Below are 12,758 nucleotides of genomic sequence, written 5' to 3' on the forward strand. Positions count from 1 at the left end.
ATTTGGTCACCTACAAACAAGCAAGATTTGTCTCTCACAGACCTGTAACTTCTCCTTTAAGAGGCTCCTCTGTCCTCCACTCGTTACCTGTATTAATGGCACCTGTTCGAACTTGTTATCAGTATAAAAGACACCTGTCCACAACCTCAAACAGTCACACTCCAAACTCCACTATGGCCAAGACCAAAGAGCTGTCAAAGGACACCAGAAACAAAATTGTAGACCTGCACCAGGCTGGGAAGACTGAATCTGCAATAGGTAAGCTGCTTGGTTTGAAGAAATCAACTGTGGGAGCAATTATTAGGAAATGGAAGACATACAAGACCACTGATAATCTCTTTCGATCTGGGGCTCAACACAAGATCTCACCCCGTGGGGTCAAAATGATCCCAAGAACGGTGAGCAAAAATCCCAGAACCACACAGGGGGAACTAGTGAATGACCTGCAGAGAGCCGGGACCAAAGTAACAAAGCCTACCATCAGTAACACACTACGCCGCCAGGGACTCAAATCTTGCAGTGCCAGACGTCTCCCCCTGCTTAAGCCAGTACATGTCCAGGCCCGTCTGAAGTTTGCTAGAGAGCATTTGGATGATCCATAAGAAGATTGTCATATGGTCTGATGAAACCAAAATATAACTTTTTGGTAAAAACTCAACTCGTCATGTTTGGAGGACAAAGAATGCTGAGTTGCATCCAAAGAACACCATACCTACTGTGAAGCATGGGGGTGGAAACATCACGCTTTGGGGATGTTTTTCTGCAAAGGGACCAGGACGAATGATCCGTGTAAAGGAAAGAATGAATGGGGCCATGTATCGTGAGATTTTGAGTGAAAACCTCCTTCCATCAGCAAGGGCATTGAAGATGAAACGTGCCTGGGTCTTTCAGCATGACAATGATCCCAAACACACCGCCAGGGCAACGAAGGAGTGGCTTCGTAAGAAGCATTTCATGGTCCTGGAGTGGCCTAGCCAGTCTCCAGATCTCAACACCATAGAAAATATTTGAAGGGAGTTGAAAGTCTGTGTTGCCCAGCAACAGCCCCAAAACATCACTGCTCTAGAGGAGATCTGCGTGGAGGAATGGGCCAAAATACCAGCAACAGTGTGTGAAAACCTTGTGAAGACTTACAGAAAACGTTTGACCTCTGTCATTGCCAACAAAGGGTATATAACAAAGTATTGAGATAAACTTTTGTTATTGACCAAATACTTATTTTCCACCATAATTTGCAAATCAATTCATTAAAAATCCTACAATGAGATTTTCTGGATTTTTCCCCCCTCATTTTGTCTGTCATAGTTGAAGTGTACCTATGATGAAAATTACAGGCCTCTCATCTTTTTAAGTGGGAGAACTTGCACAATTGGTGGCTGACTAAATACTTTTTTGCCCCACTGTACGTTAGCACAGCTTAAAACTGTTATGCTGATTAAAGAGGCAATATAACTGGCCATTATAGGACATTCCGAAGTGACCCCAAACTTTTGAACAGTAGTGTAAGTATTCAGACCCTTTACTCAGTACTTTGTTAAAGAACATTGGCAGCGATTACAGCCTTGAGTCTTGGGTTTGGCGTTACAAGCTTGACACACCTGTATTTTGGGAGTTTCTCCCATTCGTCTCTGCAGATCCTCTCAAGCTCTGTCAGGCTGGATGGGGAGTGTTGCTGCACAGCTATTTTCAGGTCTCTCCAGAGATGTTGAATCTGGTTCAAGTTCAGGCTCTGGCTGGGCCACTCAAAGACATTCAGACATTCAAGGACACGTGTGCTTAGGGTCATTGTCCTGTTGGAAGTCTGAGGTCCTGGGAGCTCTGGAGCAGGTTTTGATCAAGGATCTCTGTACTTTGCTCTGTTCATTTTTGCCTTGAGCCTGATTAGTATCCCAGTCCCTGCCACTGAAAAACATCCCCACAGCATGATGCTGCCACCCCCATGCTTCACCGTAGGGATGGTGCTAGGATTCCTTCAGAAGTGACACTTGGCATTCAGGCCAAAGACTTCAATCTTGGTTTCATCAGTCCAGAGAATATTGTTTCTCATGGTCTGAGTCTTTAGGTGCCTTTTGGCAAACTCTAAGCGGGCTGTCATGTGCCTTTTACTGAGGAGTGGCTTCCATCTCGCCGAGTACTGCAAAGATGGTTGTCCTTCTGGAAGGTTCTCCCATCTCCACAGAGGAACTCTAGAGCCTTGTCAGAGTGACAAGGGTTCTTGGTTACCTCCCTGACCAAGGCCCCTTATCCCCCGATTGCTCAGTTTGGCCGGGCGGCCAGCTCTAGGAAGAGTCTTGGTGGTTCCAAACTTCTTCAATTTAAGAATTTCTTTTTATTTAACTTCTTTTTAACCAGGTAGGCCAGCTGAGAACAAATTCTCATTTACAACTGTGACCTGGCCAAGATAAAACACAGCAGTGCGACAAAAACAACAGAGTTTCACATAAACAAACGTACAGTCAATAACACAATAGAAACATCTATGTACAGTGTGTGCAAATGTAGAAGAGTAGGGAGGTAAGGCAATAAATAGGCCATGGAGGTGAAATAATTACAATTTAGCATTAACACTGGAGTGATAGATGTGCAGATGATGAAGTGCAAGTAGAGATCCTGGGGTGCAAAAGAGTAAGAGAATAAGTAACCATATGGGGATAAGGTAGTTGGGTGTGCTATTTACAGATTGGCTGTTGTGGTATCCCAGGAGGTCTACCCCGGGGAATGGTAATAGAGGGGAGGTACGTGAGGCGTCGTTGGCTCCCTCTGCTGGGAATACTGGGCTGGGCACCCCGACACGGACAGCTCCAAGTGGAGGTAATTAGGGTAAAGTGCCAACCAGCCGTGGAGGCCAAATAAAAGGAGCACTGTGGCATACCACGAGAGAGAACGGGGAGAGACCGACACCGAGCAAAAGTAGAGTATGAGGACCGAGCCAAACCTAAGTGATTTTCTACCGATCCTCGACTTCGGTGATGTCATCTATAAAATAGATAAAATAAATAGCCTCCAACACTCTACTCAAGAAATTGGATGCAGTCTATCACAGTGCCATCCGTTTTGTCACCAAAGCCCCATACACTACCCACCATTACGACCTGTATGCTCTCGTTGGTTGGCCCTCGCTTCATACTCGTCGCCAAACCCACTGGCTACAGGTCATCTACAAGTCTCTGCTAGGTAAAGCCCTGCCTTATCTCAGCTCACTGGTCACCATAGCAGCACCCACTCGTAGCACGCGCTCCAGCAGGTATATCTCACTGGTCACCCCCAAAGCCAATTCCTCCTTTGGTCATCTTTCCTTCCAGTTCTCTGCTGCCCATGACTGGAACGAATTGCAAAAATCTCTGAAGCTCCCTCACTAGCTTTAAGCACCAGCTGTCAGAGCAGCTTACAGATCACTGCACCTGTACATAGCCCATCTGTAAACAGCCCATCTACCTACCTCATCCCCATACTGGTATTTATTTATTGACTGTATGTTTTGTTTATTCCATGTGTAACTATGTGTTGTTGTATGTGTCGAATTGCTACGCTTCATCTTGGCCCGGTAGCAGTTGCAAATGAGAACTTGTTCCCAACTAGCCTACCTGGTTAAATAAAATACATTTATGTTTATTTTCTGGCTTAGTAAAGTTGTTTTTGCGGAGTAAAGCCTCCCTGTCTCTGTGTCAACCTCTGCACGCTCAACCCAACACCCCACGGTTTGCCATCCTGTGTACAGGTACAGTGAATGGCAAGCTGCTCTGACAGCTGATGCTTAAAGTTAGAGAGGGATATACAAGACTCCAGCTTCAGTGATTTTTGCAATTCGTTCCAGTCATTGGCAGCAGAGAACTGGAAGGAAAGGCAGCCAAAGGGAGTGTTGGATAGAGTGTGACCAGTGAAATATACCTGTGGGGCGGGGCTTCACCTAGCATAGACTTATAGATGACCTGGAGCCAGTGGGTTTGGCGACGAATATGTAGTGAGGCCCAGCCAACGAGAGCATACAGGTCGCAGTGGTGGGTAGTGTATGGGGCTTTGGTGACAAAACGGATGGTACTGTGATAGCAAGCTGGATGTAGTCTGAGTAGAGTGTTGGGGGCTAAAATGACATCGCCGGTCAAGGAACGGTAGGACAGTAAGTTTTACGAGGGTATGTTTGGCAGCATGAGTGAAGGAGGCTTTGTTGTGAAATAGGAAGCCGATTCTAGATTTAATTTTGGATTGGAGATGCTTAATGTGAGTATGGAAAGAAAGTTTACAGTCTAACCAGACACTTAGAATATGTGAACAACTACAAATGTCTAACTCAGAACCATCAAGAGTAGTGATGCTAGTCGGGCGGGAGGGTGCGGGCAGCAATCGGTTGAAGAGCATGCACTTAGTTTTACTTGCATTTAAAAGCAGTTGGAGGTCTCGGAATGAGTGTTGTATGGCATTGAAGCTCATTTGGTGGTTTGTTAGCAGTGTCCAACGAAGGATCAGTTGTATACAGAATGGTGTCGTCTGCGTAGAGGTGGATCAGAGAATCACCAGCAGCAAGAGCGACATCATTGATATATACAGAGAAAAGAGTTGGCCTGAGAATTGAACCCTGTGGCACCCCCATAGAGACTGCCAGAGGTCCGGACAACAGGCCCTCCGTTTTGACACACTGAACTCTGAGAAGTAGTTGGTGAACCAGGCGAGAGAGTCATTTGAGAAGTCACGGCTGTTGAGTCTGCCGATAAGAATACGGTGATTGACAGAGTTGAAAGCCTTGGCCATGTCGATGAAGACGGCTGCACAGTACCCTCTTTTATTGATGGCGGTTATTATATCGTTTAGGACCTTCAGCGTGGCTGAGGTGCACCCATGACCAGCTCGGAAACCAGATTGCATAGTGGAGAAGGGACGGTGGGATTCAAAATGGTCTGTGATCTGTTTGTTAACTTGGCTTTCAAAGATTTTTAGAAAGGCAGGGCAGGATGGATGTAGGTCTGTAGCAGCTTGGTTCTAGAGTGTCTCCCCTTTGAACAGGGGGATGACCGCGGCAGCTTTCCTATCTTTGGGGATCTCAGATGATACGTAAGAAAGGTTGAACAAGCTAGTAATAGGGGTTACAACAATTTCGGATTATAATTTTAGAAAGGAGGGTCCAGATTGTCTAGCCCAGCTGATTTGTAGGGATCCAGACTTTGCAGCTCTTTCAGAACATCAGCTGTCTGGATTTGGGTGAAGGAGAAGCAGGGGGGGTGGCTTGGGCACGTTGCTGCAGTGGGTGCTGAGATGTTGGCCGGGATAGGGTTAGCCAGGTGGAAAGCGTGGCCAGCCGTAGAAAAATGCTTCTTGAAATGACTGATTATGTAGATTTATCGGTGGTGACAATGTGTCCTATCCTCAGTGCAGTGGGCAGCTGGGAGGAGGTGCTCTTATTCTACATGAACTTTAGTGTCCCAAAACTTTTTGGAATTAGTGCTACAGGATGCACATTTCTGTTTGAAAAAGCTAGCCTTAGCTTTCTTAACTGACTGAGTATATTGATTCCTGACTTCCCTGAAAAGTTGCATATCGCGGGGGCTATTCGATGCTAATGCAGAACGCCACAGGATGTTTTTGTGCTGGTCAAGGGCAGTCAAGTCTGGGGTGAACCAAGGGCTATATCGGTTCTCTGTTCTTATGGATTTAGGGTTGTACCTGGTAGGTTCCTTGATCATTTGTGTGAGATTGAAGGCATTTAGCATAGATTGTAGGATGGCCGGGGTGTTAAGCATGTCCCAGTTTAGGTCATCTAACAGAACGAACTCTGAAGATAGACGGGGGGCAATCAATTCACATATGTTGTCCAGGGCACAGCTGGGGGCTGAAGGGGGTCTATAACAAGCGGCAACGGTGAGACTTGTTTCTGGAAAGGTGTATTTTTAAAAGTAGAAGCTCAAATTGTTTGGGCACAGACCTGGATAGTATAACAGAACTCTGCAGGCTAACTCCACCCCCTTTGGCAGTTCAATCTTGTCGGAAAATGTTATAGTTAGGGATGGAAATGTAAGGATTTTGGTGGCCTTCTTAAGCCAGGATTCAGACAAGGCTAGGATATCCGGGTTGGCGGAGTGTGCTAAAGCAGTGAATAAAACAAACTTAAGGAGGAGGCTTCTAATGTTAACATACATGAAACCAAGGCCTTTATGGTTACAGAAGTCAACAAATGAGAGCGCCTGGGGAATGGGAGTGGAGCTAGGGGCTGCAGGGCCTGGGTTAACCTGTACATCACCAGAGGAACAGAGGAGGAGTAGGATATGGGTACGGCTAAAGGCTATAAGAACTTGTCGTCTAGTGTGTTCGGAACAGAGAGTAAAATAAGCAGATTTTTGGGTGAGGAGGAATAGATGATTCAAGCAATAATGTACAGACAAGGATATGGTAGGATGTGAGTACAGTGGAGGTAAACCTAGGCATTGAGTGATGAGAGGTTTTGTCTCTAGAGGCACAATTTAAGCTAGGTGAGGTCACCGCATGTGTGGGGGTGGAACAAAAGGGCTAGCTAAGGCATATCGAGCAGGGCTGGAGGCTCTACAGCAAAATAAGACAAGAATCACTAACCAAAACAGCAATAAACAAGGCATATTGACATTAGGGAGAAGCATGTGTAGCCGAGTGATCATAGGTTCCAGTGAGTAGTTAGACGAGCTGGAGACACGGCGATTCAGACACCTAGCGGGCCGGGGATAGCAGATGGGCCTTCGGGGGATGTCACAACGGAAGAGCCTGTTGAAACCCCCTCAGACGGTTATGTCGGCAGACCAGTCGTGATGGATCGGCGGGGCTCCGTGTCGGCAGTAAAAGGGTCCAGGCCAATTGGCAGAATAGGTATTGTAGCCCAAGAATTGGCTGATGGACCTCTTCAGCTAGCCGGGAGATGTGCCTAGCTCGAGGCTAGCTCCAGGCTAACTGGTGCTTGCTTCGGGACAGAGACGTTAGCCGGGAGTAGCCACTCGGATAGCATCTAGCTAGCTGCGATGATCTGGTGTAAAAGTTCAAAGCTTGCGGTAGGAATCCGGAGATGTGGTAGAGAAAAAGCAGTCCGATATGCTCTGGGTTGTTATACTGTGCAGACTGGCAGGAATTGACCGGGCTGAGGCTGGCTGATGTCCGAGTTAACGGTGATGACCACTAGCAGTAGCTAACCGACTACTAGCTAGTTAGCTGGCTAGCTTCTGATGGGGGTTCCGGTTCTAAAGTGTAAAAGAAATAGCAGATCCGTACCACATTGGGTGAGGCGGGTTGCAGGAGAGTATGTTCAGTCCGTAGATGGAAAATGAGATTAAAAAGATATATACATGGGACAAACAGACATCTGACGGCATCGCCATCTTGGAACACACATAAGAATGATGGAGGCCACTGTGTACTTGGGGACTTTCAATGCTGCAGAATTTTTTTCATACCCTTCCACAGATCTGTGCCTCTACACAATCCTGTCTCTGAGCTCTAAATCAAATCAAATTGTATTTGTTACATGCGCCGAATACAACCTTACCTTAACATGAAATGCTTACTTACAAGCCCTTATCCAACAACGCAGTTCAAGAAATAGAGTAACGAAAATATTTACGAAATAAAATTACATAACAATAACAAGGCTTTATACAGGGGGTACAGGGTCAATGTGGACAATCTACTTACAATTCCTTTGACGTCATGGCTTGGTTTTTGCTATGACATGCACTGCCAACTGTGGGACCTTATATAGACAGGTGCGTGCCTTTCCAAATCATGTCCAATCAATTGAATTTACCACAGGTAGAATTCAATCAAGTTGTAGAAACATCTCAAGGATGATCAATGGAAACAGGATGCACCGTAGCTCAATTTCAAGTCTCATAGCAAAGGGTATGAATAATTATGTATTTCAGTTTTTTTTATACATTTGCAAAAATGTCTAAAAACCATTTTTTTTGCTTTGTATGGGGTACTGTGTGTAGATTGCTGAAGATTTGTATTTATTTAATCAATTTTAGAATAAGGCTGTAAAGTAACAAAATGTGGAAAAAGCAAAGAGGTCTAAATACTTTCCGAAGGCACGGCACACACTTTAAATGGCTTAAATCCTTCGAAATGCGGCCACACAGCTGATAAGAATATGAGAACGAAGTGCCATCACTGTGAACCGGAGAGAGCAAGACAGATAATTTACTTCACACCAATCTAACAAAATGGACAGGTTAAAAATTCCACTAAATGGTCAATATATATCCTATTTCTTGGTTGAAAACTGGTCACCCTTACATTGGAGGACCTCCGGGGGCTATTGCTGCAACTGCCTTCTGTTTGCAGCTGCTTCCCTCCCCAATCCTGGAAACCTCCTGAGTTTCAAACATCCAGGAGGGCAGGCTACAGTTCTTCTGCATATTTTCCTCCTCCCAGGTGATATCATTATCCTCGGGGGTCTGCACAGAACTCTTCTTCTTAACCTTCCTACACCTCTTCACAACATCCTCCTCCACCTGATCCTGCTGCTCCGTGACTGGAAGTTGAAGTGTTGTGGTTAAGCCACTGTGGTGGAGCTTCATGCGAGAGCGTTGGTGCTTTGTAGATAGACTCACAGTGGAGGAGCCGCCACTGGAGGGGAGTAGGCTGTGGGAGGGGCCTGGTTTTTGATAAGGAGGAAGGGAGTGCTCGCCTGACCTTTGGGTGGCCCCATGGGTCAGGGTTGGCACCTGGGTGTTGGTTGCCAGGGGAAACGTTGCAAGGGTGACTGGTTGTGGAGTGGGGTCGAGCAGAGACGGGCTCTTCTGGAGGGGGAGGGGCTCCGAGGTGATGGATTCTGTCAGGGAACCAATGAGAGACAGAAGTTAGAATATCTCTAGTACGGCGCAAAGACAAATGTGCATGGTGTGACGTGTGTGTGTGTGTGTGTGTGTGTATAGAGGTTGAATAATTGAAAAGTTAAAAGGAAAGGAGCACACCGTCAGATGCAGAGGAGGTCCTGAGCAGCTCTGCTGCTGGTGCAAACATGTCCCATGGGCTCGCCACTGCTCCTCCGGTCACCCCTGACACCACCTCACCATCCATACTCTCTTCTAGAGAGAGGGAGAGAAAAATATAGATATTTGTACACACACTGGGCTCTATTGTGGTAGCAGCATACTTCAGCTAGCAGTAATGGATAGCAAATACTTAATCTACAGCATGGACCAGTTAACAAACATAACTCACGGGAAAGTGTGGGACCATGAGCAGGATGTCTTCTCTCCAGAGGCACTGGCCTGTCAGTCTGCCTAATGTCAGCAGCAACGATTGGTTGATCGGTCTCTGGTGGGTCTGTCGGTCTGTCTTCAGATGGAGGGACCAGTCCACTCTGCGTTTCACTGTTGTCTTCTAAATAAAACACAACGGTCAGCTGAGAAAGACCGAACAGGTGTAAGTGATTTTCAGGTGTGAGAGAGAGGGTGAGACACCCTTAAGTGTTACCTGAGGGTGTGTGTAGTTTCTGGCTCAGATCATCTGGGATGTGTAGGTGAGACACAGGGACATTGAAAGTATCCTCCCTCTAGGAAAAAACAACAACCTTCTTGTAAAGTTGCAGATTTCCTACTGTTTTCATACATTTAATAGGTTGGTCACACACACACCTTATATCTGAACCTTTCAATAGCCCATCTGGTGCCAGTGTGTGTGAGGGCGTTGTAGGTGGAGGGCTGTGGGGAGGGGCGGGGGGTTTGTGGGTGTCCTCAGGAGTTCCATCACATCCTTCAACAGAGACTGGCGCCAGTCATGTTGCCACTCCCCCAGCAGCTCTGACAGACTGAACTCTAGTAGATAGGAAACACAGTCATATACACAGGTGTGGAAAACAATAAGGATACAAATCATCAATGTAGTGCAGAGTGTATAGAGTTCCGTACCAGACTGGGTGTTCTGAGTATGGACAGAATCCTGTGCAAGCAGGGATCTGGGGATAAAAGAAAACACATGATCAACAAATACAATATATAAAGTAATGTACACATGTATTATATACAACAACAAAAATGCACAAACACAGACTCTTGTCTCTACCTTCTTGCCCTTTGTGCGGTTGTCTGTGCCCAATAATGTTTGTACCCTGTTTTGTGCTGCTACCATGTTGTGCTGCTGCCATGATGTTGTCATGTGTTGCTGCCATGCTATGTTGTCGTCTTTGGTCTACCTTTATGTAGTGTTGTGTTGTCTCTCTTGTTGTGATGTGTGTTTTGTCCTATATTTTTATTTAATACATTTTTAATATCAGCCCCGTCCCCGCAGGAGGCCTTTTGGTAGGCCGTCATTGTAAATAAGAATATGTTCTTAACTGACTTGCCTCGTTAAATAAAATTTTGAAAAAAACAAATATAAATACACACACCCCATACTCACCTCCATGTTGTACAGATCTTTTGTCTGACTGAGTTGAGCGATGTGCTGAAACAAAAGCAAGTTGGAGAGTCACTACATTTAATGTGTGTATCACAGGAGGCTATTGAGGAGAGAACGGCTCATAATAATGGCTGGAACGGAGCAAATTGAATGGCATCAAAGACCTGGAAACCATGTGTTCGATGCATTTGTTACCATTTCACTCAATCCGCTCCAGTCATTAGAATGAGCCTGTTCTTCCCAATTAAGGTGCATGTGTGTGGGTGTCTGGGTTTGGAGGCCAGGAGGTGTGTCTCTTACCAGCAAGGGCTGTTGTCTTTAGCAGCCCCAGCTGATGTAGTGGTCAGCTCACCAACCGATAAGTAAAACTGGCTCCTTGTCTGAGGAGATGAGGACACATTTAGAGTAAAATAAAATATGAATGGTAAAGAATAAAGAACAGGAGCTGTCTCTCTAAGACCAAAGGACTACTCTAGTACCAGTATCATAGGATCATTCACACGCACCTGCTCAGAGTCCATGTCGAACTGCAGGGTGTATGAATACACACACACTGCAATTAATGAGACTGGAGAAGCACTCACGGTCCTCCTGCATGCCAGAGGATACAGATAGATAGAAATGCGTCACCATTTGCTGTATGGTTTTTAATTACGGTACCTTAATAAGTTTTGTCTCGTCTTGTTTCTCCGTATGTTGGCTGTTAGATTTGTACTGGGCTTAAAAAGAAATGGTTTATAGGTGGGTTTTAGACATACATGTAATTTAATATCTCATAGGCCTCTACGCTTGTCCTAAATGTTAACTCACTCCTGAAGAGTCTCCCAGGCGTCCTGGGTCAGTGTGGCGGGGATGTGCACCACTCCATCAGAGAGGAACAGCAACGTTGTCAAACCCTCAGTCGGCCGGGCTTGGAACTCTGACATCCGGCCGACCTACACACACACACCTTCTAAACTTGGAACACAGGCCTTGCATGAAGTGTATGTACTAGATGCCTCATTACCCCAACAACATGCGCTTTTATCAGTGTTCTTCTTCTCCTCCTTTGGCTCTGTGCCATAACTCAGGATGACCTGCTCTATCCAGGACTCCAACTTAGTCCTCCTACCCCGAGTCATGGCCACGCACCCTAAAACACTGGAGACAGGCATGTACAGAATAATGTGACAGTTGAGAGTTGGTGGCACTAGTCCCTTATACTATTTTCAGTATACTAGCTAGTTACCTGTTATTACACTAACTGTGGTGACTATAATATCCATACACAGTTGTGGATTTATTAACTAGCTAAACATTGCAGTGAAAAGCCTCTCATAGTACTAACTTTCCCACACATAACTAGTTTACAAACTAAACTAAGATCAATTAGAACTAGGCCTAGCTAATAGATCATATCGAGAAAACATCAATACCAACTTTAACGTTAACGTTAATTAGCTAGCTTTTTGTGAACTGTACGGCGAAGTCTTCCTCCTACTCATGTGACAGCAAACTTAGCTGCTTACCCCTAACGTTAGCTAGCTACTGTAGATCCCCTAGGTCAGCTTTTACTGTGCCACCAACTGAATTTTGCTTTGCCCGGAGTACCCCTGAAGTACCCCCTCATGTGCATTTGGCCTTATGCGTCTACTCAATTACCACCCCTGGTTGGGAACCACTGCCCTAGGTCGTCATGTCGTTCAGATTTACACTATTACATTTGGGAACAGCGGCAATTATATATTGCAACTCACCTGATAGTAAAACAACGACAACCACCTTTGAGTCTGATTGAATGTAGCGGTTCCACTGACTGATGTTACTTTATTTACGTTCCGTTGGGGAACCTTTCCACAGCAAATGGTTCCCACTGCAATCCCCTATCATGGGAAACACTGTTCACGCCATTTCGATACCGAAGTGTGTCCTGTCCCACTGCACACGCACACGTTATATGCCTTTCCTTGTCCTTGTTCCTTGTCCACCCCTTATCTAAAATGTCTGTATTAAAGCACTTGTGGGGAACACCTGTATAGTCCCTTCATCTACCCTTAAAAAAAGAAAGGAGATGAGGAAATTATGTCCATAGGAGTAACTTATTGGGAGCAACATCCCCTAGTGTAATTGCTCACCTCTGTCTGCCCTTGACAATTTGTCCTTGGAGACAGGTGATGGCCAGATATGGTTCTGCAACCACATATTACCTTAATCAATCCAATCATTTCTGTCCGTCAAGGTGTGTCGTTGAGGGCATATGGGAATAGGGCAATGATTCACTCTGGTACTACCATGAAGAAACACTTCTATCTCTCCCCTTCCACCAACTTTTGTCATACATCTCTGGTTTAGGCTTAGTTATAGACATTCGAACGAGATTGGGAGCTAGGAACTAATAGACAGACTGAAACATGATAAAGACATCA

At 45.6% G+C, this 12,758-nt stretch overlaps 1 protein-coding gene across 1 annotated transcript; it reads right to left on the reverse strand.

Annotated features, from left to right (window-relative positions):
* Positions 1-7,947: 7,947 nt before the first annotated feature.
* On the reverse strand, positions 7,948-9,504 carry LOC116359213 (uncharacterized). The gene is made up of 4 exons (XM_031811702.1): positions 9,430-9,504; positions 9,175-9,336; positions 8,925-9,038; positions 7,948-8,782 (listed from the first exon to the last, which is right to left on the reverse strand). Exons 3-4 carry the CDS (start codon positions 9,028-9,030, stop codon positions 8,241-8,243), a joined length of 648 nt encoding a protein of 215 aa, XP_031667562.1. The 5' UTR covers positions 9,031-9,038; positions 9,175-9,336; positions 9,430-9,504; the 3' UTR covers positions 7,948-8,240.
* Between the last annotated feature and the right edge of the window lie 3,254 nt (positions 9,505-12,758).

This window comes from Oncorhynchus kisutch, linkage group LG3 (assembly GCF_002021735.2).
Source record: "Oncorhynchus kisutch isolate 150728-3 linkage group LG3, Okis_V2, whole genome shotgun sequence".
Lineage (NCBI taxonomy): Eukaryota > Metazoa > Chordata > Actinopteri > Salmoniformes > Salmonidae > Oncorhynchus > Oncorhynchus kisutch.